The 22,903-nt window shown below is 37.2% G+C and overlaps 1 protein-coding gene across 1 annotated transcript in view; it reads left to right on the forward strand.

The window, feature by feature from the left end:
- LOC140172692 (phospholipid-transporting ATPase ABCA3-like) overlaps positions 1-22,903 on the forward strand; it is a 69,811-nt gene that overhangs the window by 12,676 nt on the left and 34,232 nt on the right. The window contains 15 exon segments of the mRNA XM_072195823.1: positions 786-917; positions 1,326-1,445; positions 4,528-4,678; positions 6,318-6,471; positions 6,985-7,095; positions 8,101-8,244; positions 8,733-8,929; positions 12,247-12,447; positions 13,780-13,897; positions 15,249-15,272; positions 17,172-17,267; positions 18,718-18,999; positions 19,874-19,992; positions 22,108-22,254; positions 22,665-22,754. Of these exon segments, the coding sequence (XP_072051924.1) occupies positions 786-917; positions 1,326-1,445; positions 4,528-4,678; positions 6,318-6,471; positions 6,985-7,095; positions 8,101-8,244; positions 8,733-8,929; positions 12,247-12,447; positions 13,780-13,897; positions 15,249-15,272; positions 17,172-17,267; positions 18,718-18,999; positions 19,874-19,992; positions 22,108-22,254; positions 22,665-22,754 (2,086 nt within the window).

The raw sequence follows: 22,903 nt of genomic DNA on the forward strand, positions 1-22,903 counted from the left end.
TCAGGATAAGTCAGTCAATTATAAATAAATTGCCACGGACAATTAAAAAATGCAAGTTCCCTACAAATTATTTATGTGGTAATTGACAGCAGTGCTGTGTGCAAGTCAGCTGAACTACTTTTGCAATTTACCATACTTGATTGAGTAAGGATGGTAAATGATGCAGTTTGTCAGATAGGCTTGTGTTTGGAATATACTAATGCAGTATGAATTACAAACAGGAAAAACGTGTTGTGCATTTTATACCAAAAATATGGAAATTCAAATATGGAAGGAAAAAAAATTAGATGTGACTCCAAATTGTCAGGGTTTTTTTTTGTCAGGCAGAAATGGCATTACAACTTCTTCATTTCATGGGGCCTTGAAGTTGAAGCCATAATGTACAATTTCTATCAAATTTTAATTTTGTTATTCTTTATTTTATTTTATTTATGCTGAAAATGCTGAAATAATTTTAGTAATAAGTGTCAGGAAAGGTTTCTGTCCATTTTAAGCCAAAATAACAAGGTTAAGTGAAAAAAACATCACAAGCTATTTTGGCTGTTTAACATGGAATTCTATTGATGGGTAGTTTTAATGTCTGAATACGTACAACATTATGCAAATTGCTCTATTGACCTGAAAAACACATCAAATTTAGCTGAATCCATTTGGGTGCAAGTTAGGACATGTGTATACATTACAAATATGCCCAAAAAAAAATCATATTTGAACAAAAATAAATCCAATTTCATAATATAAGACTGTACATTATGGCTTTAACACACTTTTCTCTCTCTTTTCAGCAACATTTACACCAGGATTTGAGGACAAGTTTGAGTCATTCAGACATTTTGACCCAGAAGTAATACAATCATGTATTGTCAATCAGACATCAGACTGTCCTGGCCTTACTTATTTCCCACAAAACGACTTCAGTAAGTATAATGATTTTAAAGGTGTGTGGTCCAAATCTAGCTGGGTTCAGAAATTTATGATTTTTTTTGTGTGCAAATATAAGGGATGCGGGGAGGGCGGGTTAGTTTAATGGTCTTCTCACTCGCTTCTCACCACTGTGGCCCGGGTTCAATTCCCCGCTGCGCCACATGTGAGTTTGGTTGCCGATCCATGCTCGTCCTCACAGGTTTTTCTCCGGTGCTCCGGTTTTCCTCCTGCATCTAAAATCGGACCTCTTCCCATATCCCTGTCCCGTCATATCCGGATGACGTCCCTTAAATTTAGTAGCCTCTGAGCACTATTGGGATTAGCCTGGCTTCGGCCGAATGTTATAAATGAAAAAGTAGAGAAATGTTGAAAATTGAAGATTCGTAAATTTGATTTTTCAGCTCGAGTGCTCATACAGGTAGCAGCAGCACAGATCCCTATTGGTGTATCAGACACTGTGTTTGCTTCAGCAGATGAAATGGCCATGACAGCATCAGAAAACCAGGAAGACTATTATGGAGGTAAATGTAGTGTCTTACACCCTCTGATATACATGTATCAGGATGTCAACCGTATGTATCTAACTTATCTAAGATAGGATGTCAACCCTGTGTGAAACGGCACTCAAGAATCAAGGTTCCACGCCACCAAATAGAGTTTCTATTCATTTATTTGTTTAAAGGTATGGAGGAATTTGTCGTTTTCTCATTGTTAAACCTCCCTGGTTCATTCAAAACACCATGTTACCTAATGTTTATGATATCTTCTACCATATAACCAACACATATTGGGTAGGTAAGCGGCTTGATTTTTCGCAGTGACGCGTCGAAAACTATGTACATCCTGTCAATCTTACAGCACACTGAATCTATGTAGCGACGTCATCTGGCGAAAAAAAAAAAAAAACGTGCCTCAAATTTCAGAATTGTGACAAATGTAATCTTTTTATACTTAGATGATAAGAAAACCATCCACAAAGTACAGCTATTACAAAAAATAGGCACATCAGCCTTCTTTTTCTAACTTTTTACCATTAAATCAACCCTGGTGTGGTTCTCACAATAAAAACACTGATTTTTTACCAGCCATTTACCTTGGTGGTGTGATTTGGTGGTGTGGACTCATAAGAACATGTCTGAGTCACAACACTGTGTGTCTAATTAACTACATTATAGTAAAGATTATTGAGTACAGTTAACTCAGTTCGGTTCTAAATTACATACGAAGAAGACAAATAAAAAAAATTACAAACAAGAACATTGCCAAATATTTAATCATTTCACTAAGTTGCATGGCATGAAAAAAAAAATCAAAAGTCATAGGTTATTTGAGGTCAAATAGGCTGCAAATAAAAAAAAAAAATTGTCTCATATCTTCGGATGACCTATAGGTGACCCCGGCTATCCGGGTACTTATTTTACATGACGCTACAGCGCACTTACGCTTTTCAACCCACAATAGGCCGTGGAGCAGTGCAACTAGTTGAAGACTTATAGCAGAGCTGTTCAGTCTGTTTACATTTTGTTTTGACCTCGAATCGAGCTAATTTCCGGGCCGATTTCGGTAAAATAAAGGTTAAATACTTGGCAAAATTGCATTTTATGTGAAGCTGAACACATGTAGAGGAGAGTCTTTATTTTTGTTGTTGGCTGGAGGCCCCATGTCGAGAAGTTATAGAAATGGTAGTATTTTTGAAAAGGGACAAACCTCAGAAAACTACAAATTTGACTTCTGAATCGGATTTGTTGTCAACGGAGGTCAACGGCTTGTGACGTCACCTCCGGGGTCACCTATAGAAGACTGCTGTCCCTATTTTTTCATCAAATTTCTGACCTGGGAATTCACATAAAAATTTAGGTTGAAAATTAAAGCCCAATCCTGTGCTCACATACAGTGTGGATAACATTTGATGAATAAGTGCAACATCACTTGATACTGTAATGCATGAAATGATGTTCACATGCATGAAAATTTCACGGACTTGGATTTGTATTTTAAGGAAATGTACAAAATCAGCAAAATTTCATTTCACCAAATCACAGGCCTAGTTTCTCTCCAAAATACAAAATACAAAATTAAAATACTGCAACAATATCATGCAATACAGTATAATTATATTAAATTCAATATAGAATTACAGACCACATAACTTGCCGTACACATGTACAAACATCCCTATGTGTAAGCACCGGCAAATGTGGATATCAAAAACATGGTGGACTGACCCTACACTGGCAACTGTGGATAACATAATTATTCTTGTGCTGTTTTAAATCTAGAAACACCATCTAGAAACAGTGAATGTCCACAGTTGCTGGGTACATCCAGAGGAGTACACGCAACCCATACACACACTCCACCCAAAGATGGAACAAGTTAAATCACAATAGATGAGAATAAGACATGTTTGTACAAGGTGTCCCATAAAAAGGTTACATGTAGAAAATGAACCGCATTTTGCGATGGTACAAAAAACACTTCTTGTAATTGTCTCTTGTCTCCGTATCTTAAACGCAAGTTAACTTTTGAGCGCAAGATGACAGGGATGTCAAGAGTGACAACCATCAAAACATTGAACACAAGGACACCTTTTTTTCTTATTAGCCTACTTTGTATCTATTTTTTTTCATGGTTGAACTTATCGCTCTAAAGAACCATATTGACAAATTAAATATTGCACACTCTTTGTGGTAACAATAAACAAAGATGGTCATTACAGAGGAACACCTTTTTGGTGAGGGCATTTCTGCACACCGTATCTCTTGCCACCAACAAAATGAAGTTAATATGCATTTAGGATTTGTTTGAGTTTTGTTGAGATGAACTTGCTGCTGTGTTATAGGCCTGTACTGTAAGAATATTGTTCATTTTCTGACTAAATTCTGGAATAAAAACTGCTCAACGGAATAATTATAGGCTACTGCATCTGCCTTGCTATGACTGGTCCTACTCAAACGACCCGCCAAATGATGATCCGTGCGGGTATATGTGCGTACAGTAAACGTCTTGTTGTATAATATGTCACATAAACATGGTAAACAGCTTGCTCAAGAATTTATGGTATAAGTAGAGGGTGCATAGATTATCAGTAAAAGGTCATTTATATTTGTTAACATTAACTTAGATTATTTTCAAAAACCTACATGTAACCTTTCTTTGGGACACCCAGTATATATAGTCTGCATGTTTAAAATCAAAGATAAGTAGGCCTATGTGGTTGTGTTTGTGAATGGGCTATTCAAGTTGAAATCCACACTCCCCCTGTGGAAGATTTTGGAAATATCTTCCACATGGGGAATATGAATTTCAAATAGAATGGAACACATTAGGCAGCTCCATATGAATTCCACACATCCTCTGAGAAAGATTCAACCTGAATCTTTCACAGAGGGAGTGTGAGTTTCAAATAGAGTTGGAATGTGCTAATTCTATTTAAAATTCATACTCCCTCTGAGGCAGATATTTCCACAATCTTCCACAGGGGTAGTGTGGATTTTAAATGGAATAGCCCAATACCGGCCAAGGAGGAAATCTCAGTGTAACAGTGGATAAGCATGCTTACTTCAAACTCATTGATCTCTTTACTTTATTTTTCCCTAACAGCGGTTGTTTTCTACCTGCCAGAGGGTGTCAATTACGAAACTTTCCCCCCGAACATTAGTTATTCGATACGTCTGCCTCATGACCTCCCTTGGGAGACATGGCAAACGGACAGGATATATCCAGAATTTCAGATGCCTGGTCCAGATTATACGTAAGATATGAGAATGTTGTTGTTGTTGTTGTTGTTGTTGTTGTTGTTGTTGTTGTTGTTGTTGTTGTTGTTGTTGTTGTTGTTGTTGGGTACTAGGCCTTGTATTGTATTGCCTTTTTCAACCGACCCTAAAATCTGAAAAAATAGGGTTGCGTTTTTGTTGTTATTCTGATATATTAAAAAAGCTTTTTCTGACCCGAAAACAAGTCACGCTTACAATGAAGCTTGAGTGAACAGGACAAATTCATATAGACATTGTGTGTTCCATTTAAAAAACAAACTCTGTCACTAAAAATGGACCAAATTGCCAATGTCAAAAAGTTAGGCATTTTAGACCTAAGTTATATAGCTATGCAGATTTAATTGTCTACCGTGAACAATACCAAAATACTAGGTGAGCTAAAAATTAAGCTGAGCAAAATGTAGCTGATGAGATTAATGAAAATATCAACTAAGTCTTGATCACCATTAATCGAAACGTGTCCTACGATGGCTTTCTATGGTTTCTCAAAAATAGAGAAACTCAAGTGTCTCTTTTCCTATATGGAATAAATGGCCTTTTGGTTGGAATTTCTTCAGAACCACCCATATTACAACCTCTATAGGCCTACGCATTTTTTGCATAGCAAAAACGTAGCTTCTTTTTACCTAAAACCAATCTATTCTCTAAAAATATAGGCCTACCGATATCTGATTATTAGATTGCGTAACTCTATCACCCCCTCACTAGCTGTGAGCTTATTCAAATAGTAATGGAAGTATTTGGTATCTACAAAATTGTGTAGTGTTAGTGCAAAAAAAGTCATGCAATGGCTATCACATGTTAGATATTGAAAATTACATTTGTAGAGGAATGATCCAAAAACTTGACAAATATTTAACCCATGATGAGGCACTGGGTTTTGAGATTGTTCATTAACATCCATAAATACCACAAAATACCACGATGAGTATGGCGCATGCATGAATCCCAGGTGATGCAATGACGCAATCAGCCTAAGTGCTATATGCTCTGGGAATCGCTGGCCGAGCCAGCGTAATCTGTGCGTCTGCCGGCTGGTGATCGTGTGCTTGACATGCGAGGGGTCTAAGGTTTGAATCCCGGGGGTACCAAGTGACTTCTTTGTTCATCTTCTCTCCTTTTTTGTTCCTTCTTTAACTTCCTATAGCAAAAAGTAGTGTCTGGTGTTAGGGTTAGTTAACATGTAATTTCCTAGATTGAGGCATATGCTAACCCTAACGCCCATAAATACCAAAGTATACCACAATGATAGCCACGACACATGCATGTATCCCTGGTGATGTGGTGACGCAGTAAGCCTAAGTGCTATATGCTCCTTCTTTAACTTCCGATATCAAAAAGCAGTAGCTAGCAGTGTCCGGTGTTAGGTTAGGTAACTCAAATTGCTTCTGGAATTAAGCATCTCAAGTAGTCATAGACTTGACACCTTTACAGTGCTACAAATTTTAAATGGCTAAAGGCAGCTATTGCATTATGTAACTTCCTTGACCTCATATGACAAAATGATATAAATCTGCGTTTAAGCAATAAGACATATGTCAGTGAAGCTTTTTGATCTATCATCTTAACCATAGCTCACAATGGTCTCTTGCCTTTGTTATTTTCTACCCCTTTTAGTGTTTACACATCTCGTTTCTTAGGCATCCAGCATGCCGTTGATACCAGCATAGCCCTGATGCAGGTGGCAAAATCTATTGGATGGGACAACTGGGAAGATGTAGGCGAGAGTCCTGCAGCCTTACAGGCATTCAGTTTGCAAGTATCATTACAGGTAGGACAAAGATTGTGGAGTAATAATATACTATAGACCACTTGACATGTGGCGTCATTGCCCTGCAGTATGCACACAAATTATGGCAATTTCCATTGTTCTTTGCCCTTGCTCAGGGCCCATGCATTTTAAATTGCCCACCACATTTCATATAGTACAAGAAAGCCATTGAACAGTGTAGTGGTTCATTCAATCATATCGATAGACCAGTCCCTCGCCTGTGATGAGTGGTCTATAGGATAAGCATCTCATTTGTGCAAATGAAGTCAGTCACATATGACACATACTCAATGCCCAGTCAAGTGTGTGGTGGTATGTCGATCTTGTATAAGAGATTGACTGCATATTTTTATGTTCTGTAAAAAAAAAGAGACCAGATGATGAATCAATGTTTCTTTTACATGCTACTAACCAATCACAGGCTGTGAGGAGTTAATCGTCGGACACAAATTATTAGTCTTTTTTATTTTAGTTTCCAATTCTAATCATTTTTTACTTCTCTCTTCCCAATAGCAACTTCCATTCCCAGCCTATAAAGTGGATGCATTTCTGGAGATGCTTGGATCCCTTTTATCATCTATGTTTATTTACGCTTTTATCTATACAGCCGGCACCATTACGAAGGTAAGTAACATACACAGAATTGAGTTTGCAGATAGGTTAGTCTAATTGAAATTAATAGACCCCCTATATGGAAGACATGACCATAACAATCTTCTACTCAGGGAGTGTAAATTTCAATATGGGGTTACCTGAATGGGTGACTCCATTTGAAATCTACACCCCTTGTGTGGAAGCTGAAGGGCATATGTCTCCAGTGGAATATAGCCCAATGTTACAAGCAAATATGATGGATGCTAGAGGCGGTGGAGAAACTCGCAGCTTATCGGAGCCATGGACCCAAAAGAGAGCAAATCAATTACAATAGGGCAGTTTATACTATGAATTTATGCAAAAGAATGTATAATTTAAAACGATACAAAGTTCAAAACAGAGAAGGATATGTAAGCAAAAACGACTGATGACCAAAATCTGAGAGCCAGGATAGCAGGAGAAGTAAGTGTGAAACAAGATGGAGAGAGAGAAAAAAAGAGAATAAAAGAAAAAATGAAAGAAAGAAAGAATAAAAGAAAGAAAGAAAGAGAGAAAGAAAGAATAAAAGAAAGAGAGAAAGAAAGAGAGAATGAAGGAAGAAAGAAAGGAAGGAAGGAAAAGAAAAGGAAAGACATAAAAAGCTTTATCACTTTAAAAGAAAGAATAAAAGAAAGAAAGAGAGAAAGAAAGGAAGAGAGAAAGAAAGAAGGAAAGAAATAAGAAAGAAAGAAGGAAGGAGGGAGTAAGAAAGAAAGAAAGACGGAAATAAGAAAAAAAAGAGAAAAGAAAGAAGAAAAGAAAGAGAGAAAGAAAGAGAGAAAGAAAGAAGGAAGAAAGAAAAAAGAGAATAAAAGAGAACAAAAGAAAAAAAGAATAAAAGAAAGAAGGAAGAAAGGAGGGAGAGAGAGAGAGAGAGAGGGAAAAGAAAAGAAAACTGCAGAAGTTTAAAGAAGGAACAACTGAAGATGAGAACTACCCTTTTCCTGAAAAGCTCTAAACAATTGAATGATTATGACTTTATCACTTCCTTTTCAGGAGTTGTGTTTGGAGAAAGAGCTACATCTCAAGGAGAGTATGAAGATGATGGGTTTATCCAATTGGGTACATTGGTTAGCCTGGTTTGTTAAGAACTTCATATTTCTTTGCATTACCATACTTCTAATTGTCATACTGTGTAAGGTAAGTCGATATTTGGTGTATTATACGGGCAACAAAATTAAAAAAGGACATATCTGACATTGAAAACTAACATTTTATACCTGTATTACAACATGACTTTACTGTCAAAACTTCAAACTTGATTTGGTGATTGGATATGGTGGCCTGGTGTGCTGTATAGTTTTGTGTGATGTTATTTCCATATTTTATGAATATTAATGAGCTGATTTGCATATTTTGCCTATATTGTCATTCATCCACTCTGCAGCTTAAACGCAATAACCGGTCAACTTCAAACTTGGTTTGGTGATTGGATATGGTGACCTGATGTGCTGGATAGTTTTGTGTCATGTCATTTGCATATTTATAAATATTAATGAGCTTATTAACAAAATCACATTATTTGTATTTTCAAAAAAAATCCTGGCGCCGCCACTGCATATGCATCGCATATATTCATGAGTACGCGAGACAAGGCATGCCTCCTCATTTCTTTGTCATCCGTACAGGTTGGAAGAATCTTTCAGTACACTGATGGCTTTCTGCTCTTCATCTTCTTCATGCTATGGATGATATCATCCATAGCTTGGTGTTTTGCCATCAGTGTGTTCTTCAGTCGAGCCGCGTTGGGCTTCGTATTTGGCTTGGTGCTATGGTATCTCAGCTTCATGCCAATACAGTTCTTATCCTATTTTGAAGGAAGCAGGTAAGACTGTTTGTAAGCTGGCTGATGCCACCACTATAACGGGGTGTTGTCGGTAGGCTACTGGTAATAATAATACAGTTGAGACTTCTTGTGGTTTGGTAGCGATTTATTTCTCTTCATACGATATCAAAATATAAATGATATAAAATAATTGAGTTGAAATCAAAGTGTAATTGTACCATATTGATGTGTCTACCCAGAGATAGCGTGAGTGAAAGAGAGAGAGAGAGAGTTATCTCAGCACGCCACAGGTTTTATTTCCGTCTCCCTATTGATAACCTTATTATGGCAAATAAAAATATTACGAAAAAGGTAAAGTACCCATCAGCATTCTACCCTGTTACATGTTGGTAAAAAGCTGAAGAAAGACTTTTGAATACTTTAGTGACCATGCCTGGGAAAAAATGTGGAATCAGGGAGGCATTCTTCCCAGGGAAATTTTGGCATTTGGACAAAAATTTTACTTCCACAAATAGGTAAGAAATTGTGGGAAATGTTGCTACATTTTTGTGGAAAATTGAGCACCCCTCTTCTAATAAATGCCCCTCCAGTCTTTTTGACACATTTAATTAAATAAATGCCCTCCTAATTCCCCTGAAACAATTTCCATGTTATCTTGTGTATTAAGCTTACCACGGTGCACACATCAACTGCTCAGTGGCAAAAGTGGGTAAGTGCAATAGCTGCCATGCCATGTGTAGATGACTACAATATACTGTGCGTAAATTGCCAAATGTTCATAGGGCAGCTTATTGCACTTACCCACTTCTGGATGAGCAGTCGACATGATTGGTAATGGCGTCGCTAATAGTGAAAGTCACATCATAGTTTGTCATTTCAGCATGATTTTTATCCCCCTGGCTTTAGCCATGAGAGGGATATTGCGATAGTGTATTCTTTCTGTATGTGTGTATATGTATGTATGTATGTTCCATTTTGGTTACGTTTTGCCTTCCTCCTATTTTCTCGGAGACTAGGGGTTGCAAGTTTCTCAAACTTGGTGGGTGGGTGCATCTTGACCCGAGACAGAACCAGTTTGTATTGGTTATTGGGTCAAGCTCACTGAGGTCATTCAGGGGTCATCTGAGGTCAAATTAGTGAAAACTGTCGTATGTGCATTAAGATCTCACACCACCAAATCAGAGTCCCATAGAGATATGTGCTAAATTTGCCTTAAGAAAACATCATTTTTTCTTCACAGGAGCGACTCAGTTTTAAGCGACAGCTATGATGGTTGAAATCAGCCCTTGCCCCCGCCCTTGCCTGATCCCTCTGGCTGGGAAAAAATATAGGTTGACCGTCATTATTTTTTACGACTGGCCCTCAAAGTCTACGATGTCTGGGAATTTCCTATTTTTCAGGCAAAACCATGCCGGTGTTTCTGTAAAGAAAAGGCTGCTTAAAATCATTAAAAGTTATTCGATCTCTCCCATCTGTGGTACACTTGCAGAAATTAATATTACTAATCATGACCAATCCAAATTTGGCTAAAATTATGCAAATTTCTGCTCATTTTAATGCTTAAATTCAGAATCAATGGTTTTTCTGAGAAGTGAAATTCAAGGGCGCACAACCATATATACTATTTGGTGGTGTGAAATCTTAAACTTGTTGGGTAGGCCTACAGTCAACATTTAAAGCCAAATTTTTGGAAGGTCATTTCGAGATCACCAGGGGTCATCTGAGGTCAAATTAGTAAAAACTCGGATGGGCATGAACTTGATGGGTACTGTCAACATTTAAAGCCAAATTTTTTGAAAGGTCATTTCGGGGTCACCAGGGGTTATCGGAGGTCAAATTAGTAAAACTGTTGTATGGGCATGAAACTTGGGGGGTAGTCGACATTTAAAGGCAAATTTTTGGAAGGTTATTTTGGGGTCACCAGGGGTCATCTGAGGTCAAATTAGTAAAAACTGTTGTATGGGCATGAAACTTGGTGGGTACAGTCAACATTTTTAAAGCCAAATTTTTGAAAGGTCATTTCGGGTCACCAGGGTCATCTGAGGTCAAATTAGTAAAAACTGTTGTATGGGCATGAAACTTGGTGGGTACAGTCAACATTTAAAGCCAAATGTTTGGAAGGTCATTTTGGGGTCACCAGGGGTCATCTGAGATCAAATTAGTAAAAACTGTTGTATGGGCATGAAACTTGGTGTTTACAGTCAACATTTAAAGCCAAATTTTTGGAAGGTCATTTTGAGGTCACCAGGAGTCATCTGAGGTCAAATTCGTAAAAACTGTTCAATGGGCATGAAACTTGGTGGGTACAGTCTACATTTAGAGCCAAATTTTTGGAAGGTCATTTCGGGGTCACCAGGGGTCATCTATGGTACAAGTTTACTGACCTCCCAGCCAGGGAGATTGCATGGTTTGAGAACCGCCTATTTTTAAACTATATTACCTATATTGTACATTGTATCTTGATGTGATTTGGAAATAAAGTTGATGAACTAAGCAACTTTAAAAAATATTGGTTAGAAGTTTTTAAATTCTTATTTATTTTTGGTTCTGTTAAAATGTTTCCATTAAAAACCTTTAAACACAACTTGTTCACTTCTAAAGTTGTTCACTGAAGTGCACTTTTGACACAAAGACTGCCAAAGACTGTACAAGTTTACTGACCTCCCAGCCAGGGAGATTGCATGGTTTGAGAACCGCCTATTTTTAAACTATATTACCTATAATTTTAAAAGGAATTATCCTTCAAAAATGACCTCTAATAAACGCCCCCATTTTCAAACATTTAAGGCCTGGGGCACTAAATAGAGGAAATAAGGCAGCTATTGTTTTTTTTAGATTTCAAACATAATCCCATAATAGAAATGGGGATTAATTATTAGCTTGCTCATAATTCAAAGATGTCATTTGTAATTGTCAACTTGTTTGTTTGTTTCTCGTGTTTTGATGTGATGGGTTACATTAGGCCGTTTCTGTTGAAATTCACACACACTCTATGGAAGACATATCCTTAATCTTCCACACAGGGAGTGTGAGTTTCAAATGGGATTACCATTGGCTCTCTACTCACCGCCATGTCACTTTTATTTAGATTGTACATTGTATCTTGATGTGATTTGGAAATAAAGTTGAACTAAGCAACTTTAAAAAATATTGGTTAGAAGTTTTTAAATTCTTATTTATTTTTGGTTCTGTTAAAATGTTTCCATTAAAAACCTTTAAACACAACTTGTTCACTTCTAAAGTTGGTTGTTCACTGAAGTGCACTTTTGACACAAAGACTGTCTTTTTCAAAATGATGTTACTTATCTTGATGGTCACATGACAAACATTTATCTTTGTTTGCCATGTATTTACAGCTCTGCAAAAACAGCTGGTTGTTTGCTGCACAACACTTGCTTCGGACTCGGGGTACAACTGCTGACTCGGTTTGAATTGAAGGAAGTAGGCCTACAATGGCATAATGTCGGAAAGAGTCCATCGGCAGATGATGTGTTTACCATGTCCACCGTTTTTGGAATGTTTATATGCGATACCATCATATATTGTCTTATTACCTGGTAAGAGCAATTTACGGTCCCACATTTCCTATTTTTTCCTGTATATTTTAACTGTTTGTGTATTTTCCTATATTGTTACAAAGTATCCTATAATTCCTATATTTTGTCAAAATTTGGGAAATTAAGATGTATAATTTTTCACTTAATTTGCACAAGTGGATTTAATGTAAAATTAAAATTTCTGTGTGCTTTGTGCACAGTTGTAAATTTTCAGTAGGTCAGCGGGTAGATTTTACTGGCTTTATTTTTATTAATGAATTATTATTTATAGACATGCCAGTCCACACTCCACAGTGATGTATCATGCAAAAAAGTATCTTTGGGACTTTCCCCCTTAACAATAGTTACTGGTCTCTGGGATGATACCCACTGGACACGGTGGCTCAGTGGTTACGGCCATGGACGCATAATCTGAGAGCTTGCTCGACGTGCGTGGGTTCGATTCCCCGTCCCACCACTGCTTGCGCCCTTGGGCAAGGCGCTTTGCCTCGTTGCCTCACCCCACCCAGGTGCAATGGGAAGCTGTTAGGGGTAGTCACAGTCGTTGTACTGATGGACCCTGCGCCACTTGTAGGCTGCAAATATGGTTCCGACATATTCTAATGACGGCGGAATAAATGTAAAGCGCTTTAAGGCTGTTTATGGCATAAAGCGCTATATAAATATCTACATTTAAATATCTATACATTTATTTATTTGACTTCTGCTGTCTTATATTTGTCATATGTTTCAAAATGTTGCTATATTATTCCCATGTTTTTGGAAGGGCTGGCTCGAAAACCTGAATTTATCAGGCCCTTTTTTGTATTGCCTGAATGGTCACAGGGCTATGTCATTTATTGAGCCCATCGGAGGTATCGGTATGGTAAGAATAGTCAGTAAGACTGAACAGGATTAAGCTTAAGGTTAGCAACTATTTTAAACTGTTGCGATTTGGTAGTTCACGGCATCTTGCGAATGGTAATGAGCTTTGGCAAAAATTACATTGATCATTTCATAGCGAGTGTGTAGAAGACTTCAAATATCACAAATATACTTTTGTAGGTCCTGTAGTTCTTAAGTTATGTTGTAAAGAGGGCTAAATCAAACAACAACAACAACATTTTTGTAAAAGGTACATAACTTGTTAACAACAATAAATCAATAGAATGAACTTTTGCAAAACATCAAAGTGTTATTTTTCAATAATATAGATTTAGATAAGGAAAATCAATTTTTTTTGGCTGCTTTAACCAACAATACCTATAGTCTACCCTTAAAACTTGCCAAGAGATCTCAAAATTCTATTTTGATTGGTTTCTTAAATTCATTTGTATGTGTGATTGTTTGTAGGTATGTTGAAGCTGTGTTCCCTGGTTCATTTGGTATTGCCAAGCCATTCTATTTCCCATTCACAAGGACCTACTGGTGTGGTGCCAAGTATACAGGTGGTACTCCTGACAGCAACCAGGTATGTACAAATTAGCCAAATATTTTGTAGATTATTCGTCTAGTAGGTACAAATAGAGAACTTATTGTACATTCAGGAGTTTTGAGTCAAAACATTTTTCTGCATTTTGTTTTTGATGGAGACCTTACACATGCATTTCACAAGTTTAGAGTGAGGAGAAATCATTTTGGCATGTCACATGGACCATATTGCCGTAATAATGGCTTCCAAGACACATTGCGGAGCATAATTGTAATTATACCTTTTCTTAGGGTAGTTGTAACTAAATAATTTAGGCTTTTATTTCATCTAGTATCAAAAACACCTTGTAACAACACATACAACTGCACAGACAAACATACCTTCACATTTAACTGTGTAAGAGGTTATGAATGAAATCATTGTTTTTTGTCATTTTCACAAAAACTATTGTTTTGTCAAAATAAACATGCTGTTGCCAGTTTCATTTGGTATTTCATGTTCAATTATTGAATGTACCACATCATGAAGTCTAAATAAAGACCATGTCCATACTCATTACATTTTTATATTCTGACATTTAAATGTTATTGAAATGTTTGACCAAAACCCAAACACAAAATGTTTCGCAAAAATTTTTGTGTTTGCTGGGACAGAGAGAAAGTTTGAAAAAAGCACATTTCCAGGGTACTCTGATGAGCTGATAAGTAATATCAGAAACAAACAGGCAAACAGGGCAGGCAAGCACAGAGCTCTTTGATACACGAATCTGTACATAGTTTTTTGACATCCAGATATGTTGCAAAAACTACTTTGTTAAAGTATTGGGTAAACAAACATTCTGTAAAACTGTATTGAAGCTACAATGTAAAAATGTGAGTGTTGTTGACTAGTTTTAAACTTTTCTTTGATACAATGTAATAAGTCTCCTTTCCGTAGTGAATTTTTTTAAAACTATAATCTATAAAGCAATCCTTTCAAACTACAGCAAATCCTCATAGGACACAAATACCGTGCACATATTACAGGCGATATATGTGGAAAGGATAGGAAACATCACTGGTACCATATGTTCAGAATTAAACCATTCAATTAGTGTAAAGCTGACATAGCATGCACAGTCCGCTCAAGGAAGCGTATTACATGGCCGCTTTGGATCCCGACCTCAACCAAGACAATGGAAGACACGTACTACCCAGCGCCTACAAGCCGATCATCACGTCATGTGACCCCGGGTTACCCTGTGGGTCAAATGTAGGTGTTTACCGCTCTACCTCTCTTTCTGATGAAATCCCACAGATGTGGGATGAAATATCAAGTAAGTCAAAATATTTGTTGAGAGAACTGTTTATTCATATCTCTTGTCTGTATTTCTTGTACTTGGAACCCCAAGGAAGAAGATGTACCCCTAAATGAGGTATTGTATTCAGAAGTTTTTTTATTTGGCTGCATGACATGATGTGTTATTGATAATGATAAAATGATAACATATTGCTGGTATGTTCCAATTAGCTTGCCTGATTTCAGCAGTTTTTGTTATTGTTTTCAGTGTTTTTCAGCCCATTTCTGAACCAAATTCATAGAAAATGGTAAAAAAACATGGTTTTCAGTGTTTTTAGACTAGTTTTCATGCTTGCTTAATAACATACATGTATTCATGATATTATACTATCTGCCTTTTTGCCATTATTCTGTTCTGAACTTGTATTTTTAATGCACAATATCTTAGTATCATGTATTGGAAAAGGTATTGATTGATTGATTGAATGATTGATTGATTGATTGATTGATTAGAAAAAATGTTGCTCAAAGTATAAAAGATACACCCTACTAATGACTAATGTAGTCTATGAAATACCATATAGGCCACCATCTTTTTTGTCCGTTTTTTGTTTCCTCTAGCACTGGTTATTTGCTATGTAAATAGCAATGCAATTAAAGTGAACTGAGTTAGTGCTCCCCTTGTTATATAATTTATAGTTCATGCAGTTTGTGAGAACCCAGTACAGGGTGTCCCAAAATAATCTTTGAAAATGTTGCGGCATGTACCGGTACAAACTATAAAACTTCTTTTAAAGAGGTGAAAACTGAAGCGATACAGTACAGAGTGTCCCCCCAAAAAAAAAAAAAAACAAGAACCCTCATTGCATCCTCTTTTTCTTGTATTTCAGACAAGTTGATCAAACATATTTTGGTATGTAAAGAATCAATAATAAAGTCCAAGAGAAATAGTTGGTGTCAAACCACATAATATTAATTTATTTGTATAGCAAAAATAAAACACAGATCTTTAATACACAGCTTTCAACTTAACCACTAACAGGCTATGTAAGCACATCTATGACACTAACAAAGGTGCCAAAATCTGAATTTTGATTAATTTTACAATCATTTAGATGTGTGGTATTAAATCACTGAATGGCTTTTTAATTAGCTGCAATTTATATCATGCCACTTTTTCATACACCTATGTTTTCTGCTTAATCATTGCAATTGTATGTTTTCTGTTTGTTTGATTGTAACTAATAATAGGACCTGAATCATTTGTTTAATAAGGTAGCATTTTGTTATTACTCTGTGGTAGACATTCTTTACAATCAAAAGTGTTTTTGACATGATAGCAGGCCTGTAACCCATCCCCAAATGCCCAAAAAATCCCATTTGCGAGCATAGCGAGCAAACAAATTTGGGTTTTTTATGCCTTTTACTTTTTACTTTTTATGCCGTCCATGCCCCCTATAAGCACCCACCATATCGTGAGGTTGTTTTAACTACTTTAATGATGTGTTTGTCCCCCATTTGTTACATACAGAGAGAATGTATATGGTAATTTAAGGTCCATTTTTATTTGGTACTGCTGATGATACAATTACATTTTATAGAGGTTGTGTGTGAAATTACTGCTTGGCTCCAAACAAAGGACTTGAACCGGTGTCCTTCACCGTAATCATGGCGCAGTGTAGTCCATTCAATCAAATGTAGTCATCAACCTATTTGATCATAGTGTATTTGTTATATGTGTGAGATGAATTGTCACGGTAGATTGCAATCATGCTTTTGTTGAATGCATTTGAGTAGTCCATCATATTTACAGTATGACACGTCATATGCACAACCTATAACCAGGGACAAGTGAAAAAAAGTCCCGCCCAATCTCATCGCAATTGGCTATTTTTTCCTATGGGCAGTGATACATGATTTGCACTGAAAAAAAGTTCTGTGCAATCTCCGTGCAATTTGCTATTTTTTCTGCGCAAATCGCCTGTCCCTGCCTATAACTCATTTGTTTGCTAATTGTATCTTACTAATTTGGCAGATGAATATGGACCCAGCCAACATGGCCAACCATGAAAGGGAGCCATCAGATCTGCAAGTTGGAATTGACATCCAGAGACTTACCAAGGTCTATAAGGTAGGGCTGGTATTGTGTTACCTATATGATCGAGTTATTACCAGTAGTATTTTTTTATTAATATATAAGAATGCATTATTGTGAACAATTATAGCCCTATCGGTACATTAAAAAATGCACCAATGGGCCACTTATATGGTTCACTGTAGCTCAAACTGACCTGATTTCAACCTAGAGGTTAGTTGAAATCAGGTTGAAATTTCAATGTGATTTCAACGTCAGGTGTGCCCACTGGGTAAGAATTATGGTCCAGTCAGAAAAAATAATTATGTGTGCTTGAGATATCTCCAACAACATATTTTGGGAGGCTGATCCATGTGTGGACAGCAGAGTGGATAAAGCTCCCATCTAAAAAGTATGTCCTTGCAGCTGGTATGGGGTATGCATGGTCTGCCATTGATATGCTGGACAGACTGATACAATATCTATCCAGTGGAGGGGAAATCAATGGAAAAGGAAGCTTTCTCTACAGATCTACTGGGCAGTGTCTTTAATGCATTTTGTACATTATTGATATGGCAGCTACATGATCGTGACATCTATGAGGTGCTATAGATTGATGTCTAATAAGTTCTGTGGTGGATTTCACTAACATTTACAACACTCCATAAGTCCTAAGCCCATTTTGTTGGAGTGCCCATTCAAAGCAAGGAATTGTGAAAGATCTACACATACAAACCGAGAAAAAAATGACAAAGCGAGAAACAAGCGAGGATTTCTGCAGATAGCCAGTCCTCACTTGGTATGGTGTGTATAAAACACACACTTATTAACTTTATATGGGTGTAATGTGGATGCCTCTGTACGTATGTACAGATCTTTTTTGTGTGTGTGTAGGGCGCCCTCAGCTTTTAATGGTATACCTTTGACATAATAAATCCTATATAGTTACAAGTTACAACAGGTTTGAGTGGACTTATAATGGATTAGAGGACTTATGATGTGTTGTAACTGCGAGTGAAATCTGCCATCCAGGGGGCGCTTCACAAAGGATTACGATTGATTGAAGTTTGATTAATCAATTGTTAACTATTAAATGTTGTTTAACTGTTTAGTGCTGATCCAAATCAGGTGTAAGTTTTAAATAATCAAGCGTAAATATTACTATGATCTGCACCATCGGGGTCAGGTCATGCAGGAATATAGTGAACTGATTGTGATATAAACTCAAACAGCTGCATTATTGTCTTGATGAGTGGCATTATATTAAAGGTCATTTTTATACATAAGGGGGTGGGATGGGGTTTGTTGGGTGGGGTGTGTAATTTTGTGAAATTAAAAATTAATAAAAGGATGCTGATAATTTGGCAGCAAATCCGGTGCTAGACTTTCTGATCTATTCAACACTATGATGTTATTGTTATCATTAAAAGAAAGATACACTGACTTTATAATTATTGTCAGGGTTTGTTAATTATTACATTATGAGTAACCAATTGTGTTATTTCAGAGTGCCGTTGGACACAAGCTAGCTGTGGATGACCTAAGCCTCAAGATGTACAAAGGTCAAATCACATCACTTCTGGGTCACAATGGTGCTGGCAAGACAACCACTATGTCAATTCTGACTGGTCTCTTCCCACCAACTGGAGGAGCTGCTTCAGTGAATGGATATAACATACTGAATGATATTGATCAAGTGAGGCAGAGTCTGGGTATATGCCCTCAACACAATGTATTATGGGATAGGTTGACAGTCAAGGAACATCTTATGTTCTTTATTCAGCTCAAGGTGAGTACAATGTAATTCATCAATCGGAAGCCAGCGGCCTATCCAAGTCCCTCTGAATGATATCCTTCCAGGTTAAATTATCCTGGGGCATCCAGGAGTCTTCTTTTCCTGGGGGATTCTAGGAGCTGTCATCCATTTTCAACTTTACAAGAGATGGCCAAACCACTAATTATAGTTAGAACTTTTTCAGACATGATAACAGTGACCTTTTCCGATCCTATGAAATCATTGGTGATATCTTGTGACCGTTTGATGCAGATAATAGTTTATTTAAGAATCTCATTTCAAAATCACATCTGGACTTATCTAGTTCAGCAAGAGTCCAGTATCTGGAGGCATAAAGAAGGCATTGTAAATTCATCTTCTTGTCTCTAATTCCTAACTTTCTTAAGTTCTATAATACTCTTAGATATTTGAAATGATTGAAAACCCTGATAAGGTGCCAAGGTACCCTTTCAAATGTAAAGTGAAAAGTCTAATATCTTGTACATGTTCATATATGCAATGATTTGATATAGAAAATAATATTTTCATCTTGTAGTGATAGACAACTTATTGTGAGAATGAACCTTGGGATTATGGCTTTTCTACTAGTAGGGGCATGAGTCAGTAGTAATAAACAGTATTTACTAGTACTAGCAAAACAAAACTTTTAGGTCTGCACTACCTCCCACCCCTAGCTTTTTAGATCCTGGCAAAATATTTTGGGTGAAATTGAGAAATGTACACATTGTAAATTTTTTTTTGAATAACCTCTTAGCAATGTCTTATACCCAATGAAAGGATTTTTTTCAGCAACTGTGTACAATAGTGATCACCCCCTAAGTTTTGCCAATTTTTAATCTTACCATCATTTATTAATTTTGATTTCTAGGGCAAATCTGGCGAAGAAGCCCAACAAGAAGTCACTGCCATGATAGAAGACCTGCAGCTGGTTGATAAGACCAATGACCAATCTTCTAAACTCTCAGGAGGAATGAAAAAAAAACTGAGGTATGTACAGATGATGGAAGTGAGCTATAGATGCCTATCACAAGCCGTTGACAACAAATCCGATTCAGAAGTCAAATTTGTAGTTTTCTGAGGTTTGTCCCTTTTCAAATCGGCCAGAATACTACCATTTCTATAACTTTTGGACATGGGGCCTCCAGCCAACAACAAAAATAAAGACCCCCCTCTACATGTTCATGTGTTCAGCTTCACATAAAATGCAATTTCCGCCAAGTAATTTAACCTTTATTTTACCGAAATCGGCCCAGAAATTAGCTTGATTCGAGGTCAAAGCAAAATGTAAACAGACTGAATAGGCTCTGCTACAAGTTTTCACTAGTCGCACTGCTCCTCGGTCTATTGTGGGTTGAAAAGCGTAAGTGTAGGCACTGTAGCGTCATGTAAAATAAGTACCCGGATGGCCGGGGTCACCTATTCCAGTTGAAATGGAAGACATAACCTTTATCTTCCTCACTGTATGTTCTGCCATTTATTGCATCATAAAAGAGAGAGAAAAAAAAGATCACACACAAAAAACAAAGTTACATATTACAAAAACAAAACAATACCATCATAAATTATCCTCAGAACAGCAGAGAACACCAATTACCCCCAGATGAAATAAGGCACACTTTACTCAAAAGTTTTGCCAGGCAAATCCATCAAGAGTATCTCCATTTATTTGTAATCCAGAATTGCATTTATGCAAAAGCTTGAATTGAAAGTATCATCGTCTGGTGGATAAGGATGGCTGAAAAGGAATAGAATCAGACAAGTAATTTGATATATTTTTCAACAAGATCGAAGCATTTTCAATTTTTTATGCCTGTGTGACCTTTTGTGACCTCTAGCGAAAATCGTAAATTACAATTTGAGTCCACTACCCCCATCAGTGATCTAGAGGGTCTATCCTAACACCTCATGGTATTAAACATTGGTAGACATGGCTGTTGAACTCAATCCTTAATTAATACCTGTATGAGATTTAGCTCCGTGACCTAAAAGATTTATGTGGGAGTAATAACTTATCTCTGGCAAGTGCATGCTTTTAACAACAAATATGCTTGTGTACATGGCATCAAATTTCCACCAGGATTATGGATCAGTATCAAAGTACCTTCATAATAAGCAACAATAATTAAATAATCCACACCTGTATAACATGTCCCATGCCCATTTTCATCTGGGCCTGGGCTATAACGTTAGTCAAGTTAGCTCAATCGATAAGGCGTTCGACTAGGGTGCAAGAGGTTGCGGATTCGAACCCTGGCGGTGCCTAGTACGCTCTCGTGGAAAAATTGAGCTAGCTTGAAATTCCCCTGGACAAGGAACTTACTGCTAATTGTCTTGTTGTAACCCGTACGAAACTCGGGGAGCTGATCCTGGTTGCGAAGGTTATTTGTGGAATGTCTAGGGTGCAGCAGCAAAGTCCCTGAATTATTGTTAAATAAAATGGTTTATGGAATGATGTGGGGCCGTAGTGGTTAGCGACAACCTGTAAAGGCTGAGGCTTGTGGATCAACGTCTAGGCGTTGTGCCTGTGCGTAGCGCACTATAAATCACTGCGCTTTTTTAATATGGGCCTAGGCTATATGCCTGTTGTCAAAGACAGTTTCGCTACCATTGTGATAGTTAATTTAAATGTTTAGAATCTGTTGGTAACATTGAGGACACAGTGGCTCAGTGGTTATGGCTTTGGACTCATAATCTGAGAGCTTGCTCTATGTACGTGGGTTCGAGTCCCTGTCCCACCACCGTGTTGCGCTCTTGGGCAAGGCGCTTTGCCTTGCTTGCCTCACCCCACCCAGGTGCAATGGGAAGCTGTTAGGGATAGTCACAGTCATTGTACTGATGAACCCTGCGCCATTTGTAGGCAGCAAACATGGTTCCGACATATTCTAATGATGGCATAATAAATGTAAAGTGCTATATAAATATCTACGTTTATTTTTTTATTATTATTAATTGTGTCTAAAAATAGACAAAGTCGTAAAGAAAAACTGACGGACAGGTGATATGAATTTTGATCCTTCTACCTTTCATTGATATCTCAATAAAGATTGGCATCTTAGTGAGCTAAAAATATAACATTTGCCTTTTATTTTGTTTGTTGTACAGTTGCGCTATGGCATTGGTAGGAGGCTCTGAGATTGTCATCCTTGATGAGCCCACATCAGGTATGGACCCATATGCTAGGCGAGCCACCTGGGATTTACTGCTGAAATACAAGGCTGGCAAAACTATGGTTCTCACTACACACTTCATGTAAGTATTCTAACTTATATCAGCACATGTAGGAAGACATCCTCAATGTTTTTCAAAGTCCTGATTTTTACACAATTTTAATGTACTTTGGTAAACTAACATACTGCCCTGCAAAAATCAAGATTTGGATTATTCCAGTTTAAATCCATACTCCCCCTATCAAATGACCTTAATCTCCCACGGAGGGAGTGTAGATTTAAAATGGAGTCATACATTCAGGTAACTCTATTTGAAATTCACACTCCCTGTGTGGGAGATTAAAGTGACGTCTTCCATAGAGGGTGTACGGAATTCAGGCTTACAATTATAAACTTCCGTACATTAGAAAACAAGTTCACAGAATATGTCTGGCATCTCAAGAACCACTATTCCTTTACCTATTCATCAACAATTTCTGTTTTTATCTGTAGGGATGAAGCTGATTTGCTTGGAGATCGTATTGCCATCATGGCCAATGGACAACTGCTATGCAGTGGAAGCTCTCTCTTTCTCAAAAACAGGTATTGTTTTCATTCTCAAGTTTGGCAACTTGATGAAAAATAGTAAAGAAAAATATATCAATTCTGTTCAATAAGGAACTAAGCCGGTGCACAGTAACTGTGGATTCTCTGTGCCGAAGCACAACAATGATCAACCGCTACAAACAAAA

The sequence above is a fragment of the Amphiura filiformis genome, chromosome 16 (assembly GCF_039555335.1).
Source record: "Amphiura filiformis chromosome 16, Afil_fr2py, whole genome shotgun sequence".
NCBI classification, from domain to species: Eukaryota; Metazoa; Echinodermata; class Ophiuroidea; order Amphilepidida; family Amphiuridae; genus Amphiura; species Amphiura filiformis.